General features: G+C 47.5%; 1 protein-coding gene across 4 annotated transcripts; it reads left to right on the top strand.

The window, feature by feature from the left end:
- The first annotated feature begins 1,905 nt into the window (after nt 1-1,905).
- On the top strand, nt 1,906-13,415 carry VSX1 (visual system homeobox 1). 4 transcript variants are annotated; one of them, XR_002726608.1, is made up of 6 exons: nt 1,906-2,603; nt 4,771-4,849; nt 5,333-5,456; nt 6,410-6,590; nt 11,666-11,773; nt 12,286-13,415. XR_002726608.1 is itself a non-coding variant. In XM_023193477.1 (5 exons), exons 1-5 carry the CDS (start codon nt 2,180-2,182, stop codon nt 12,381-12,383), a joined length of 906 nt encoding a protein of 301 aa, XP_023049245.1. In that variant the 5' UTR covers nt 1,906-2,179; the 3' UTR covers nt 12,384-13,415. The 4 variants fall into 4 exon arrangements, 3 of the variants coding, with proteins under 3 accessions (XP_023049245.1, XP_023049244.1, XP_023049246.1); XM_023193477.1 differs by lacking the exon at nt 11,666-11,773; XM_023193476.1 differs by lacking the exons at nt 11,666-11,773; nt 12,286-13,415 and adding an exon at nt 7,741-8,856.
- Nucleotides 13,416-13,971: the final 556 nt, after the last annotated feature.

Genomic DNA, 13,971 nt, shown 5'->3' with positions numbered 1-13,971 from the left:
TGCCTCAGTCCAGGAATTGCAAGATTCCTTAGAAGTTCGTTCCTTCTCCATCTCTGTGTCCCCTTAGAGCCTCAACACGGGCTCCTTGATTGGGTCTCTTGCTCTGTATCGCCCTCCCCACGTCTCTGTCTCTGTCAGATGTGACTGGGTTAATAAGTCCCAGTTGCTCTCACCTGTAAAATGAGTTTACGACGATTCTTCCCGAGGATTTGGAAACTGGGGTGTTCTTGGCACTGCGCCGCGGTCACCATAGAGAGTGTCCAAGGCTGGGCTCCCACCTCCTGGCCTTTTGCTGTCTTTGAATCACTGGCTATCTACTCTGGGTCTGTCACTCCGGTGATCGCCTACCTTCCAGGGAGACCTAGGGGAAGTAGAGCGCAAGACCTGTCCCAGGTGAGGCCACTTGGTCGGCACCCGGGGCTGCAGGCGCGGCGCCTTCGTCAGCCCGCGCCTCTTAGTCTTTCCACTCGCGGGCGATCCCGGTCGGGCCACCTTACAACCAACTACTCTGCCTGCCTGACCGGTCTCGGGCTATAAACTGTGTGGAAGCGTAGGTATCTCCCTTAACTGCGATCCCAAATTCGAATTTACAAACGACTACGCAGTCCGGTGTGCCCAACGCCTTCCCTAAACCCAGAGATAAATCTGGGGGAAAATTCCTCCCGGAGCCGAAAACAACGCCTGCGTCTAAAGCATTCTCCCCCGAGCTGGAGTGACTCAAAAGACAATTATCTCAAAGGAAAGTTATTGTTTTGGTAATCCCGGGAACAGCTTGCAAGGGGAGATTTGGGTCTTCCTTTAGTAATGGAAAGTTAATGCGCAGACTCCTGTAATTATCCTTATCGGAAGCCCCTTGTTTAATCTGCATGTTTAGCTGAGCCTCCACCCGAATGCGCAGAGAGCGGGAGACCCACTTTGCAGGGCCCGGGCTGGGGCTCCGGCAGCTGCGTGCGCGCAGGCAGCCGCGCCGGGTTCCCGCAGAGCTCAGGCGTTTGCTCCTACCTCGCTGCGGGACCTCCGACTGTAGGCCCCTCAGGGAGTGGGACTGAGGAGATCTGCTTCCGTGGTTCTGGCATTGGGAAGGGGGGACTCAGGGCTCCCAGCGATGAGGGCTGGTGGGTTCAAAGCGCTAAACAGGAGTGACTTACCCACGTGATTTGGGGCCAACTTTCAGCGAATATGAAAATTTCACTGATTATTCAAAGAATCAGGCTTTCTTTGAATAATCGTGAAATCGGACAGTAAATTGTAAGCCCCGATGAAAAGGTGTGCTTTCCAGTAGACAGACCCTATTTTATTCCAATTTACCTCCTTCCACTCCTCCCCAGTTTAGGATTGCTGGATAAAATATTGATACATACTCCTACAAACAAACAAACAAAAAGCTCTCCTTGTTTATCTGAAATTCACATTTCATTGAGTCTACCGTGTTTTGTTGGTTAAACCTAGTACCCTGCCCGTCTCAGCCCTGGGCAGCCCAACTGGTGAGAGTCTGCAACCCCCTACAGTTCAGCCAGTGGAGAGTTGGGGATGGACCTGGGGGTGGATTTGGTTGGAGGTAGAATGACCATGGATTAAATACATGGTTTTCATTCCTTTTCCCTTGGGGATTTTCAGAGAAGGCCTTCTTGCAGCAAGGCCTTCCTGGCACCGGCGGCGGAGGTGGAGGGCTGGCTGGGCACGTATAGGTGGTAGCCACCGGAGTGTGGTTGGCAATGGGGGTCCCTAGGTCTTAATAGGCAGTTGGGTCACATCCAAGAAGCTTCAGGGCAACCGGGAGTGGGGCCTCCACCCAGAGAGTCTGGAAGGAAGGAGAAGACCACGTCAGGATGTAGAACTTGCGACTTTTCGAGGGACAGGTAGAGAGCGGAGTCATTGTCCCTTCCCTTCTTTCCTCCCCTCCATCCTAGAATGGGGTGGGGTGGGGTGGGCTGGAGAGAAGAGAGGAGAAGGAGGTGACTGAGGGGACTGCAGCTGGGAGGGCGGTAACCAAGGGGAGGGGAACTGATGGCGTCCCCATCTCGCGGGTTCCGGAACGGCGACGCGCCGGCGCCCAGCTGATTGGAGCCCTTCAGGCCTCCCGCGCCCGACCGACAACCCAATCCTATAAAGCTTCCTCTAAGCTGGGCCCTCCGCAAACCGGATCCAGAGAGGCTCGTGCCTTGCTTGCTAAGGAACCATGACCGGCCGAGACGCGCTGTCCGACGGGCGCACTAACAGCAGGGCGCTGGTGCCTGGCGGTTCCCCCAGGGGCTCGCGCCCCCGGGGCTTCGCCATCACGGACCTGCTGGGCTTGGAGGCCGAGCTGCCGGCGCCCGCCGGCCCGGGACAGGGATCTGGCTGCGAGGGTCCGGCGGCAGCGCCGTGCCTGGGCCCGGGGCTTGACCGCTCCAGCCTCGCGCGTGGGGCCCTTCCGCTGGGACTCGGCCTCCTCTGCGGCTTCGGCACGCAGCCGCCGACGGCCGCTCGAGCGCCCTGCTTGCTCCTAGCGGACGTGCCTTTCCTGCCGCCCAGGCGCCCCGAGCCCGCTGCTCCGCAGGCCCCCAGCCGTCAGCCGCCTGCGCTCGGCCGCCAGAAGCGCAGCGAGAGCGTCTCGACGTCCGGTAATCAGGCCTGCGCTTTACGCTCCTACCCCGGTCCCCTAGGCTCTGAACGGCGCAGGGGTCACAGACCATAGCCCCACCGCGCCCCTGGCCCCAGCGGCCCAGATCTAAGCGGGAGCCCAGAGCGAGGCCGCGTCGCTGGAGGGGTATTCGCGCAACTGCGCCGCTTGCCCCTTGCTGCATCCCAAATCCCTGCCTCTAATCCGGGGTGCTGTTCCGTTAGCGATGTGGGATCGCCACTACCTGGTTCCGGGTGGAACCTTTTGATGAGACCCTGGGGTCTTGGCACCCCAACAACCATCTCCAGAGGGCTTTTTTTCTCCCCAGCGCCAGGCGCCAGTCTCGGCCTCTGGCAGCGGTGTGAGTCGGGAAGGCCTGGACCTTTGTTGTTCACCAGCAGCACCGAACAAGGTACCAGGTGGAAACGCGGGCGGAAATGATCGAATGATTGAAGGTCCTTGAAGAGCACTGGGCCTCGAGCCCTGGAACTGTCCGCCCATCGGGGTGCTGAAAAGAGAGTCCCGGGTACCGCACTCCTCTGCCGGCGCGGCGTCCACGCAGTCCCCCGTGCAGGAGAAACAAGCAACCTCGAGGATTCATTGTAGTTACGCCTAGAGATGTGTTCCTGGCCTACCCATTTCCCCAAAGAAATCCTGGCGGGTCGCGGGGAAAGAGAAGGAAGCAATGAAATTCTATGAAGGTCAAGGGCTAAGAAAGCGAGTGGTTTTGGGTGTGGGAGAGAAAAGAAAGAATTATACAAGAAAGGGTGGACTAGCGAAGGTACGTGGTAGAACCTAGAGCTGAGCATCCAGGCAGCCAAGGCAAAAAGAATACATTAGGTCTGTGATACTAAAAGGAAGCATGTCAGATCAACAGGCAGGCACATTTTCGCTCCACTCTAAAAGGACTTTATTTCATGAGCCTCTATGTAAGATAAAATGAAACTCCCTATTATTGTCACTAAAAATGCAAAAACTGTCTTCATGGGATGGGTTCTTTCTTACAAAACCAAAGGCAGCTAAATCCTACTCTGCTGGCATTTCTGAAAGTCTGGAGCGGAGCTGTCCAAGAGAAATGCAATGTGATTACATGTTTGATGGAAATTTCTCACAGTCACATTAAAAGTGAAATGAATCTAAATACTGTATTTTAACCCAACAATGATCACAAATATTATCATTTTACATGTAATCAATACAAAAATATTTTACTTCTTAGGAGCACTAAGTCTTCTAACTCCACTGAGTGATTTATGTTTACAACATGTCTTGATCTGACTGGCCACATTTCATATGCTCGATAACCTTATGTGTCTCATGTCTCATCAGGTTGGACAGTCCAATACAGAATGTTTTATTCCAAGTCAGGTTTCTAGTGAACTAATTGATGGATGAGTAAAACTAGTATTATTTAGTTATTTTTGCCTTTATTCATTTTAAAAATATTTTGAGGCAATTATACTTTCTAGCAATGAATCTCACAATAGTTCTAACCTTCTTTTCCATCTAGACTTTTTGATATAATGGGTATAAAAAGGTAAAGCACAGTGGAATGGTTCTTGAATTTTCGAGGGCAACTACAAATCATCTGAGCACACTTGTCAAGAATGAGCCTCCTAGACCCCACCTCCAGAGATTCTGATTTGGTGCATCAGGGAAGGGGTGCAGTTCTGACAAGCATTCTGATGTCACAAGCCCCAGACTTCCTTTGGGAAATGTTGGTGTAGAGGTTAAGCTGATGAGGCTGGGGGCAGAGGGGTGGGTGTGTTTGGAAGCAGTGTGGGGATAGAAGCTGCAATCAGTGACCGAGTAGTTTTGGCTTCAGATAATCTGGGATTTGAATTCTCAACTCCACCATTTACTAACTGTGTGATCTTGGGCAAATTACTTAACCATTCTGTGCCTTAGTTTCCTCATCTGTAAAAATAGGATGATAATGTTAGCAGCCATTTTGGTGTTTTATTATTATATTAAGAATACTTGAGATAATGTATGGACAGTGTTAAGCACAGAACTGGGATCTAGGAGGCACTAAAAATGCTAGTTCATATTGTTAACTACTCAAATACCCAAGAGGTTCATAACTTCAATCCTCACATTAAAATCCAGGAAATAGAGGGGAGAATATGATCACCTTTAAAGTCCTCTTCTTCTTTTTGTGCCAGCAGATGAGGACAGCCCGTCTGAAGACAGGAATGACCTAAAGGCATCCCCCACCCTGGGCAAGAGGAAGAAGCGGCGGCACAGGTACAGGGCCAGGCAGTCCCCTCTGCCTGCCTTTCCTCGGGACACAGCCCAAGGTTTATGGCATCTGCATCTGAGAATTTATGAACCTGCATGATGGCAGGCCCAGTGGTTGGCAGTAGGAAGGGCACAGAAGCCATTTGGGAAGATAATTCTGCTATTCCTAGGAGGCTGGGAAAATGCTACAATCTTGCTAGCATTTTTTTTTTGGCAGTATTTTAAAGACAATTTTGTGGGCCTGTCAAATGGATTTTGTCAGAATGAGCTGATGGAATTCATTAAGAAAGAGCTAAAGAACTGTTTTTGTTTGAATGAAATTTCTGGACTTCACATCAGCTAATCATTCAGAGGTGGGGTGTTCCATTATCATGAGGTGGCTTCTAGGGTGTGAACAGCAGGGGAAGTAGGCACGTTGGTCCTTAAGGCCAGGGAGGCTGCTGTCCCCAAGGGACACGTGCCCACGTGTGTGTTTTGGGGTCCTTGCAGGACAGTTTTCACTGCTCACCAGCTGGAAGAGCTGGAGAAGGCGTTCAGCGAGGCCCACTACCCTGATGTGTATGCCCGAGAAATGCTGGCTATGAAAACTGAGCTCCCTGAAGACCGGATACAGGTGTCTGGGGTCCCTTTTCTTCTTTCCAAAGACACCACAGAGAATGTGTCATTCCCACATTCAGTGAGCCAATCAGCAGTCCCTTCTCTACAGCCAACACTCTCCCTTTGCACAGAAACTCCCTTAGCTGAAGGCACCACAAGAGCATGTCCCTGTGACCCTCATGCCTTTTTTCATTTTATTATTATTTAGTATCAAATCATTCTTTAAAATCACATGATAGTGTGTGCTGCAACTAGAAACTATATAAAGATACGTCCATGAAAAAAAAAAATACTGCCTCTCCATCTCAAACCCTGAAAGAAATCAACATAAATGCCTGAGAAGACCTTTCTCCACTTTGTGGAGTATATTATCTGCCCCTGAATATGTATGTGCATATACATATCTACCTGCATATGTACACACGCTGACATGCATACACAGAATTTTGCTCTTGGTTTTGTCAGAATATATGTCACTAACTATTTTTTAACAGCTACACCGGATTTCATAATAGTCTTTTATTAACATAATGTTTTTAATGAGAAATATCACCAGCATCCCAAGAGCCTAAGCTTGGAAGGAGCCATTGCCCCAGTGAACTCTTTCCAATCAATGAGAAAAAGCAGGAAACACTGTAGTTGACATCTTCACACAATGTGGGAAAAGGGAGTTTGATTATTTAGTTTTTTTCATTCCTGACTCTATGGAAACTTCAGTGGACTTGGTCACGCGTGTCCCTACCGCGCTGAATGCCCGTGAGTCCGGGACCGCACATGGGCGCCGCTGGGGACTCCTGGGCGCGCTCCCTGGGGGCGGCTGGTTGGCCCTCGGGAGCTATTTCTTCAGAAATAGCATGGGATCGTGCTCGGGAGAGAGGCTCCGAGCCCAGGGACGCCGCCTCCGCTCCTCCAGGCGCCTCTCTTCACTGTCTCTTCTGTGTGCTCTCTGCTTCTCCTGCCTCCAACCAGGTCTGGTTTCAAAACCGCAGGGCCAAGTGGCGCAAGCGGGAGAAGCGCTGGGGCGGCAGCAGCGTGATGGCAGAGTACGGGCTGTACGGGGCCATGGTGCGCCACTGCATCCCGCTGCCCGACTCCGTGCTCAACTCCGCCGAGGGTGGCCTGCTGGGCTCCTGCGCGCCCTGGCTCCTGGGTAAGGAAGGACCCCCGGGAGCGCACTGCTCGAGGTGTTGTAGGAGGTGGGGGAATCCCCGGGGGTCCCCACCGAGGCTGCCATTTCCAAAGCAAAGCAACGTCAGTTTACTGAGATTCAGGTCCAGAACTGTTCTTATTATTTTTAGTTAATGACAAAACTTGCAGCATCTGGACGGTTGCCTCATTTTTCACAGAGATTGTCTAGGCTGTGTGGAAGTCTCACCGGGCTATGCATGCTAAATAATTTGGGATTTAAGGGTGAAATGACATCATTGCATTATGTGAAATATGTTTCCCAAGTGTTGAATGCTGTTAGCATTTGTAGAAACTGTGCAATTTAGGGAACTTGGTGATAGGAAACAGGGCGGTGCTGAGCAGCGACCCCTGGAGACAGTGAGCCCCTCCATCTGAGTCAGGAGAGCTGGCCCCGGGCTTGGTTCTGCCATGAACAACCTGCCGAGTGGCTTTTCTGTCCCTTGGATTTTTGGTGTTTAAACAGTCTCCGCTGCTGAGGTCCAAACTTCGCTGTTGGGCACTCTCAGGATGCTCCACCCTTGTTGCCCTGTTTGCTGTCGCCAGAAACCAGCAGGCAGGGATGGCAGATTGTGGGAATGAGTCACAGATGAGTACCTCCGGGCATGGGGGGATTAGTTAGGAGGCTCATGGTGGCATTTTAGGTTTAGATGGAGGAAGTTTTTCGCTCAGCGAACAGTTTTTGAACAGCTACCAAGCAGCCCTATCCTGGGCACTGGAGGTTCCAATCATAGATACGTCTCGACTTTGCTCTCAAGGACTGACACGATAGAGGGAGCATTGTGGGCAGTGACCCAAGCTGGCTCATCTGAAATTACACAAGCAGGTGGGGAGGTGGCTTACTGGCATCCACCAGATCGCAGCCTTGGGGAAAGTGGGCCCAATGCCAATCGCTGTCATCCAAAACACCTTTGCTGGATGTGACCCGGGGTCAGACACCTGCTTTAAACCCCTAAGGTGGGAGTTACCTACCTGCCTTTCCTGTAGGCCCCAGAGATAGGCACTGACAAGGACAATTCTAGTGGGATTTAGAGAACAATAAGAAGGACATTTACTTCATTGCTGAATTTAAATTTAAATTTTTATTTTTTCCTTTTTTTCTTTTTTTTTGCAAGGGATGCATAAAAAATCCATGGGGATGATAAGGAAGCCAGGAAGTGAAGATAAGTTGACAGGACTCTGGGGCTCTGACCACTTCAAAGAAGGTTCTAGCCAGAGTGAGTCAGGACCACAGAGAGGCTCGGATAAAGTGAGCCCTGAGCATGGCTTGGAAGATGTGGCTATCGACCTCTCCAGCTCTGCCCGGCAGGAGACCAAGAAAGTGCACCCTGGGGCTGGTGCTGAAGGAGGCTCCAACTCCATGGCACTGGAAGGGCCCCAGCCAGGGAAGGTGGGAGCCGTATGAGACCCACAGGTCCCACCGTCAAAGGCTGAAAATGTGCATATTCCTCACTAGCATTTTCCAAAAAGACAAAAATGGTCCAAGACATATACTCTCAGTTTGATTTTCTTCTGACACTGTCAAGATAAAATGCAATGCCACTTGCTTTAAGAGGACAGATGAGTGACCTAGGGAAAATTCTATTTCATTCTAGAATGGAAACGGTTCCTTAATGGCACTTTAACCAGTTAATTTGGTGGAAAACTTTTGATTCTCTTTTGAAGCTTAAGCAGGAAGGACCCGAAGTTCAAAAATGATTTCACTGCTGGGCATCATTTGAGATGTGTGGTTCAATGTGCTATACAGATGAACAGGTTAGGTCTGATGTCCTCATTCTCAATTAGGAAATATGAAATTCTTTAATCTCCAGAAGAATCTGGTATCTTTATAGTGAAGACTTCATATAGACACATGAATGAATTATATTGTCTTTACCTTGAGCTTGGCCTTGGATAGTTCAATTTTCTTGTTACGGAGTAATTTATGTTTTCCTGAGTGTCACTTGATAGGCTATTTATATTGGAACTCAAAGAAAGCCACACTCTGGGCGTTTCTGCATTTCCTTCAAAAATAGCATGGGATCACATTTAAACAATTGTTGGATAGCTGGAAACAGTGTTTTCAGGTCAGACCAGACTTTTAGTCTTTTACGATTTTTGATTGAAAGCACTTTAGTGACTTGGATTTTGTAAATGTTCCCTTTCCTGCATTTCCTTTGCCATTTCTTTATTATTTTAAAATAAACATTTTGTGGTGTGTTTGCTTCTCAAGGCACTCCCTCTATTACACATGTGCACATCTCCACTATCTCTGATCCCAGCCAGGCTCTCCCTTCACCCCTTCTCAATATGGGGACACGTGACACATTTTATTTATTCTTCAGGCTGCAGCTCTCACCATGTGTTGCTTTGTCAACTCCTCTAGGGCAGCAGCTGTGTCTGACTCACTCTTTGGAGTTCAGAGTCCAGAGAGATACCTTCTAGTTGATGGGAAAATGTGGTGCTTCATGAAGAAGGAAGGGCAGTGCAAGGAAAGTGTAGAGCTGCTCATTGTGAGGGCTTTCTCTGGGAACTGGCACAGTGATCTGTCAGGCTAGGCTTGGTGGTCCCATCTCTGCAGGTAAGAAAACAGAAGCTCTCTCCCTTTGGCCAATTTTTCTCATCCTATGCTAGTTCCATACTCTTAGGAAAATTAAACATTACCAATTCCTTTCTGTAGCAACAGAAAATGATGAGCCCTATGTTCTTATATTAATTCTTGCTAATAGAGATCATAACTGAGGCCCGAGACTGCATCCATAATGGCATGAACTCTGGAAGTTCTTCTGTCTTTCCTGTTTAGAGACAGCAGCCCTGGCTCCGGGCTCTGGGGCCACACAGGTTCTGCCTCCCAGAGGGTTCTCAACACATTTCCTCATGTTTACTCCTTGGTTGTTGCTTCCATCCCTCTTCCTTAGCTCATCCAGGACTGAGTTTGGGAGAGGGAACCAGTAAGCTGTGCAACTTATATACATCACACTTAGACAATACGGGCAGCCACTAAAATTGTAACAGTAAGACATATTTATTAATGTGAAATGATGCTGACAAAATGTTGCTGAGTAAAAAAATCCCTAAATAAAAGAACAAAGATAGAAATAAACAAATATGTAAAGCAGAATGAAAATGAAATAAATAACCTTAACAACTGGTTCTGCATACAAAATATACAAGTAGTGGACAAATCTCTATATACTGTTACAAAGGAAAAGGAGAAAATAGGAAGTGGCACAAGACAAAGGGGCTAGGAGCACTAAAGTAAAAATGGAAGGATGCTTTCTTAACATAAGGAACTCTCTTCAATATGGCAGGTTAATATTTTATAATGTATACATACTTCCATGTGTGTATATATACACATATAATGTAAGAGCATAGTCTTTGAGGTGACTTTGCCACCTCTAGCCATGTGACCTTGGATGAGTTACACTACCTTTCTGATCTCTCGGGTTTTCAACTGTAAAATGGGGATAATAGCAGAACACTCGTTTTTCTGAAGATTAAATGAGATGACATGAGTGAGGTACTTGGCTCAGTTTCTGGTGTAACTGAGGAAGAAGCAAATTAAATATTTATTATTACTGTAATTATTGGCATTTCTATTAATGTCAAAAATCAAGTGAGAAAGTTTGTTATCATTATCATTATTTGACAATATGGGACCAACAAAAGAAATCATGGAATATCAGCTTGTTGGAATGGTCTGCAACAACAACTCAAGAAGAACCCTAGGAACACAGCAAAACGTCACTCCAAGAGCAGGGCCCGGTGTGTCACTGGGCTGCTCTCTCTCTCTGGCTGTGCAAGGACCAGGAGCTCAACTGGCCATGCCCCACAGAGGACCACCACTGTCCTGTGTGACTAGAGTCTGGAGATAAGGACTTTGAGCCGCTCAGCAACATCATCAGGAATCCAGGACTCAAGCTTGTCCCCGCAAGGTCACTGCAGGCTCCTGAAGTCCAGACATCACAGTGGAGACCACTTACGGCCACACTTCATCAAGGAGTAAACCCCCACCGGCAAGCAGACCCGCCTCTCACTCCTCAGTGTTCAGCACTGCATGTCACGCTGGGGCCTGAGCCAGTCATCACCAGCCAGGTGGGCAGAATTCCTTGTTTGGTTTAGTACAATCAAAATTCACCTCTGGGGCTGGGTTGTGGCCAGCCCCTGCTCTTTTGCCCATTAACTAATGTAATTTGGCCCCTTTCAACAGAGAAGAAAGAAAGGGGTATGACTGCTGACCAACCAACCAATAGGTCATCCCTACACAGGAGATAAAGTAGTGTGTGTGTGAGATTAAGAGAGAAAACAAGAAACGTGTGCGTAAAGATGAAAAAATAGATGAAAATTCTTTAAAATATTCATAAAATTTTTCAGATCATGGACAAATGGATACTTTGAATTTTTAAATATGTTCTAAGTTTTGTAAAATTAGTATGTAAAAATAAAATAATTTTTATTATTAACATTATTAAAATATTAACACCACTTTCTCAATATAGGGTTAAATTCACATGAGACAAAAATGCTTTTAAAAATATCGTGTGAAAGTTTTTCAGGATAAAGAGTTCACATCTTGCCAGTGACTCCTGCGTGGTTCTCACAGTCCCAGTCTGAGGATGAAGAGGCCAGCAGGATTTTACACGTGGTCCTGTCAACCCTCACTCAAATCCTGCAGCACGTCAGATTGGAATCTGGCCACAGACTGACAGTAGGACTGAATTGTTTCCAGTTTTCAAAACTGTTTGCCAGCGGAAATGCAGCTGTTAAAATCTAAAAGGAGATTTCAAAAAATTACAGTTTTAGTAAGGCGAATTTGGAAACATTCCTAATAGGAACCAGTGTTAACACTCCTGTCTCTGTAGCAGCAGGAGGCAGCAGCTCAGGACTTGAGGACATTCATGAATTAAGGTGATATTTTCAGAAATGACAGAAGAACAAGATATAACAAATAATGCTTTTTCCTTAGGTTTAATCATACAAAAACAATATAGGAAGGCACAAATTGTTTTCTGTGGTCAATGAATCATGTTTAAATTCATTATCTCTTTGCATTCTCAGAGGATGAGACATTGGGCTGCAGAGAAATGAAATGAACCTGCTAAGCCGATTGTCAAATGGATGAGAAACTCAGAGCCAAGGATCGGGGAAACACCCTTAAAGAATGAGGTGATGGCTGAGTCTGTCCCAGGCCAGTGCTTTGATAAGACTGTGATCATCACAGCGGGATAGTATTGGCTCGGAGGGAAGAATGGATCCATGCAGCAGGAAAAGGAGCAGGCAGCACACACAGTGTGGACACAAAGCTGGTGTGGCTGACACCCGGGGAGGGCTGGCTTTTTGATAAGTTACTGGGACAACTGTTTGTCCATATGGGAAAACATACAATTGGACCTGTACTTCACACCTTACAGGAAAACACTTCCAAGTGGAATAAAGGCATGGTGTATATGTTTGGTGTATGAAAGGCAAAACTATAAAGCTTTCAGATGTTTTGATTTAGAAGATCCTTCAATTATCCCCAAACTGTGGCTTAAAACAATCATTTTAAGCTCACAATTGTGTGCATCTATTTCAGCTAGGTTCAGCAAGCCACAGTCTCTTGTTCTCTCTCAGCCCCACCTTCTCCTCTTTCTACCTACAAATACACAAAAGTTGTTGAGAAATACTCTGTTTTCCAGTGCAAACTTCTGCTCCTGGAGGCTCCTGTTCACTGGACTTTGCAGGAGGCACACAGGCTCCCCAAACCCTGCTGTGGTGCCTGATGACCTTCAGCTGAACCCTGTAATGCTGCTAAAGTCTGCCCCTCTGGAGAAATGCTCCGGTAGCATTGTTCTGCCTCAGGAAGCACACGAATTTTCCTGTGTCATCCTCAATGATCACTGCTACCAGACTTGCCCCCTGCAGGGCACCCTGATGTGCAAGGAATTCAACAACCTGGGAGTTGAAAGCTTTGGTCTTCCAAGTTCAGTGTGTGCTTTCCCGTATCTGTTACCAGCTGATGAGAATAAACCCTCAGTCATGACAGCTAAGTCCAAGTGACAGGTGCAGAAAACTGCTCTTACAGAAACACCCCTCCTTATTTAAGAGGCTTTGTCTATCACTCGGAACTGCTCCTAAGCAAGATTATCTGTTGAGAGGGAAATGTCCATACCAGGGCATTGTTCCGACTTTTCTGGACTTCCTCAGCCCAAAATGCCTTGAAGAAAAAAGAAAGACACTGAGGGTTAGGGGAGGGTCTTACTCTGTCTCCAGGCTGGAGTGCAGTGGCACGATCATAGCTCACCGCAACCTCTACCTCCTGGGCTCAGGTGATCCTCCCACTTCAGTCTCCTGTGATGCTAGGATTACAGCGTGAACCACTGCCCCAGCTACTTCCAACTCTTAAGAGTTCACCCCAGGCTGGCTGCCCTTTTCCCCTCTTTCCATCATGAGTGACACACGGGCATCCCCTTCGGCCAGTGTGGCTGACCTGTACCTGCCTGGGTGCTCAGCTCGGCACCCATGTGAGTTCACAGCCTGAAATTTTAAGCGGAGGAGTTTCTGTGCTTTTCTGCCCTGGTCCCTCTTACTGACCCTCTAAGTCACCAGCCGTGGTCGTCTCCTCTTTGACCCCTGATCTCAACTCGGGCTTTGAAATGTGTTTGTTCACATAATTGTCTGTTACCCACCCTTCCTGTCATTGCAGAATCTGTTGTCTCATACTGACATTTTAGGACTTTTTTTCACTTTCTTCTGTTGAAGATCGCCTACCAAAAAAGAGTACTTCCTGCTTTTCATTCTTTCTTTATAAGACTTAAATTTTAATAGATAAATTAAAATTGTATATATTTATGGTGTAAGACATAATGTTTTGGAATGTGTATACATTGTGGAAGGACTAAATCCAGGTAATTAACATACCATTACCTCACAAATTTTTTTTTTTTTTGTGGTGTGAACACTTAAAATCTACCCCTTTAGTGATTTCGAGTACCTAATACATTGTTAGTAACTATAGTCACCGTGTATACAGAACTTAAACTCATTCCTCCTGCAGAACTGAAATTTTTTGTCCTTCGAAAAGCCAGGTTGCCTCTTTTCTATTTCCCTCTTTAACACAGTCAATTTTGTGCAGTAACTAAACTGGGAAGTGGAGGAGATTCTGGGATCTCCTTCACTGTCCCATTAGGGAGCCCTTGGAGGTCCAGGGATTCCATAACAATGACCAAGGTGAAGCCCAATATTGCACAGGAGTGTGTGTGTGCAGGGGGTTGGGGGGTGGCATTCCTTTTCCCAAGTAATGCAATGAGTCTTGCAAGAAATTCCTGCATGGTACACTTATCTGCCCTGGATCACATCTCCTCAAATATCTCTTACTCCGGCCA

Source organism: Piliocolobus tephrosceles, chromosome 20 (genome assembly GCF_002776525.5).
Source record: "Piliocolobus tephrosceles isolate RC106 chromosome 20, ASM277652v3, whole genome shotgun sequence".
NCBI classification, from domain to species: Eukaryota; Metazoa; Chordata; class Mammalia; order Primates; family Cercopithecidae; genus Piliocolobus; species Piliocolobus tephrosceles.
This window is presented reverse-complemented; position numbering and strand designations above follow the sequence as displayed.

Coding starts and splice junctions, on each gene's coding strand:
- VSX1 (XM_023193476.1), top strand. CDS start 2,180: ATGACCGGCCGAGACGCGCTGTCCGACGGGCGCACTAACAGCAGGGCG. Junction 2,604..4,770: donor CGAGAGCGTCTCGACGTCCG/GTAATCAGGCCT, acceptor TTGTGCCAGCAG/ATGAGGACAGCCCGTCTGAA. Junction 6,591..7,740: donor CTGCGCGCCCTGGCTCCTGG/GTAAGGAAGGAC, acceptor TTTTTTTGCAAG/GGATGCATAAAAAATCCATG.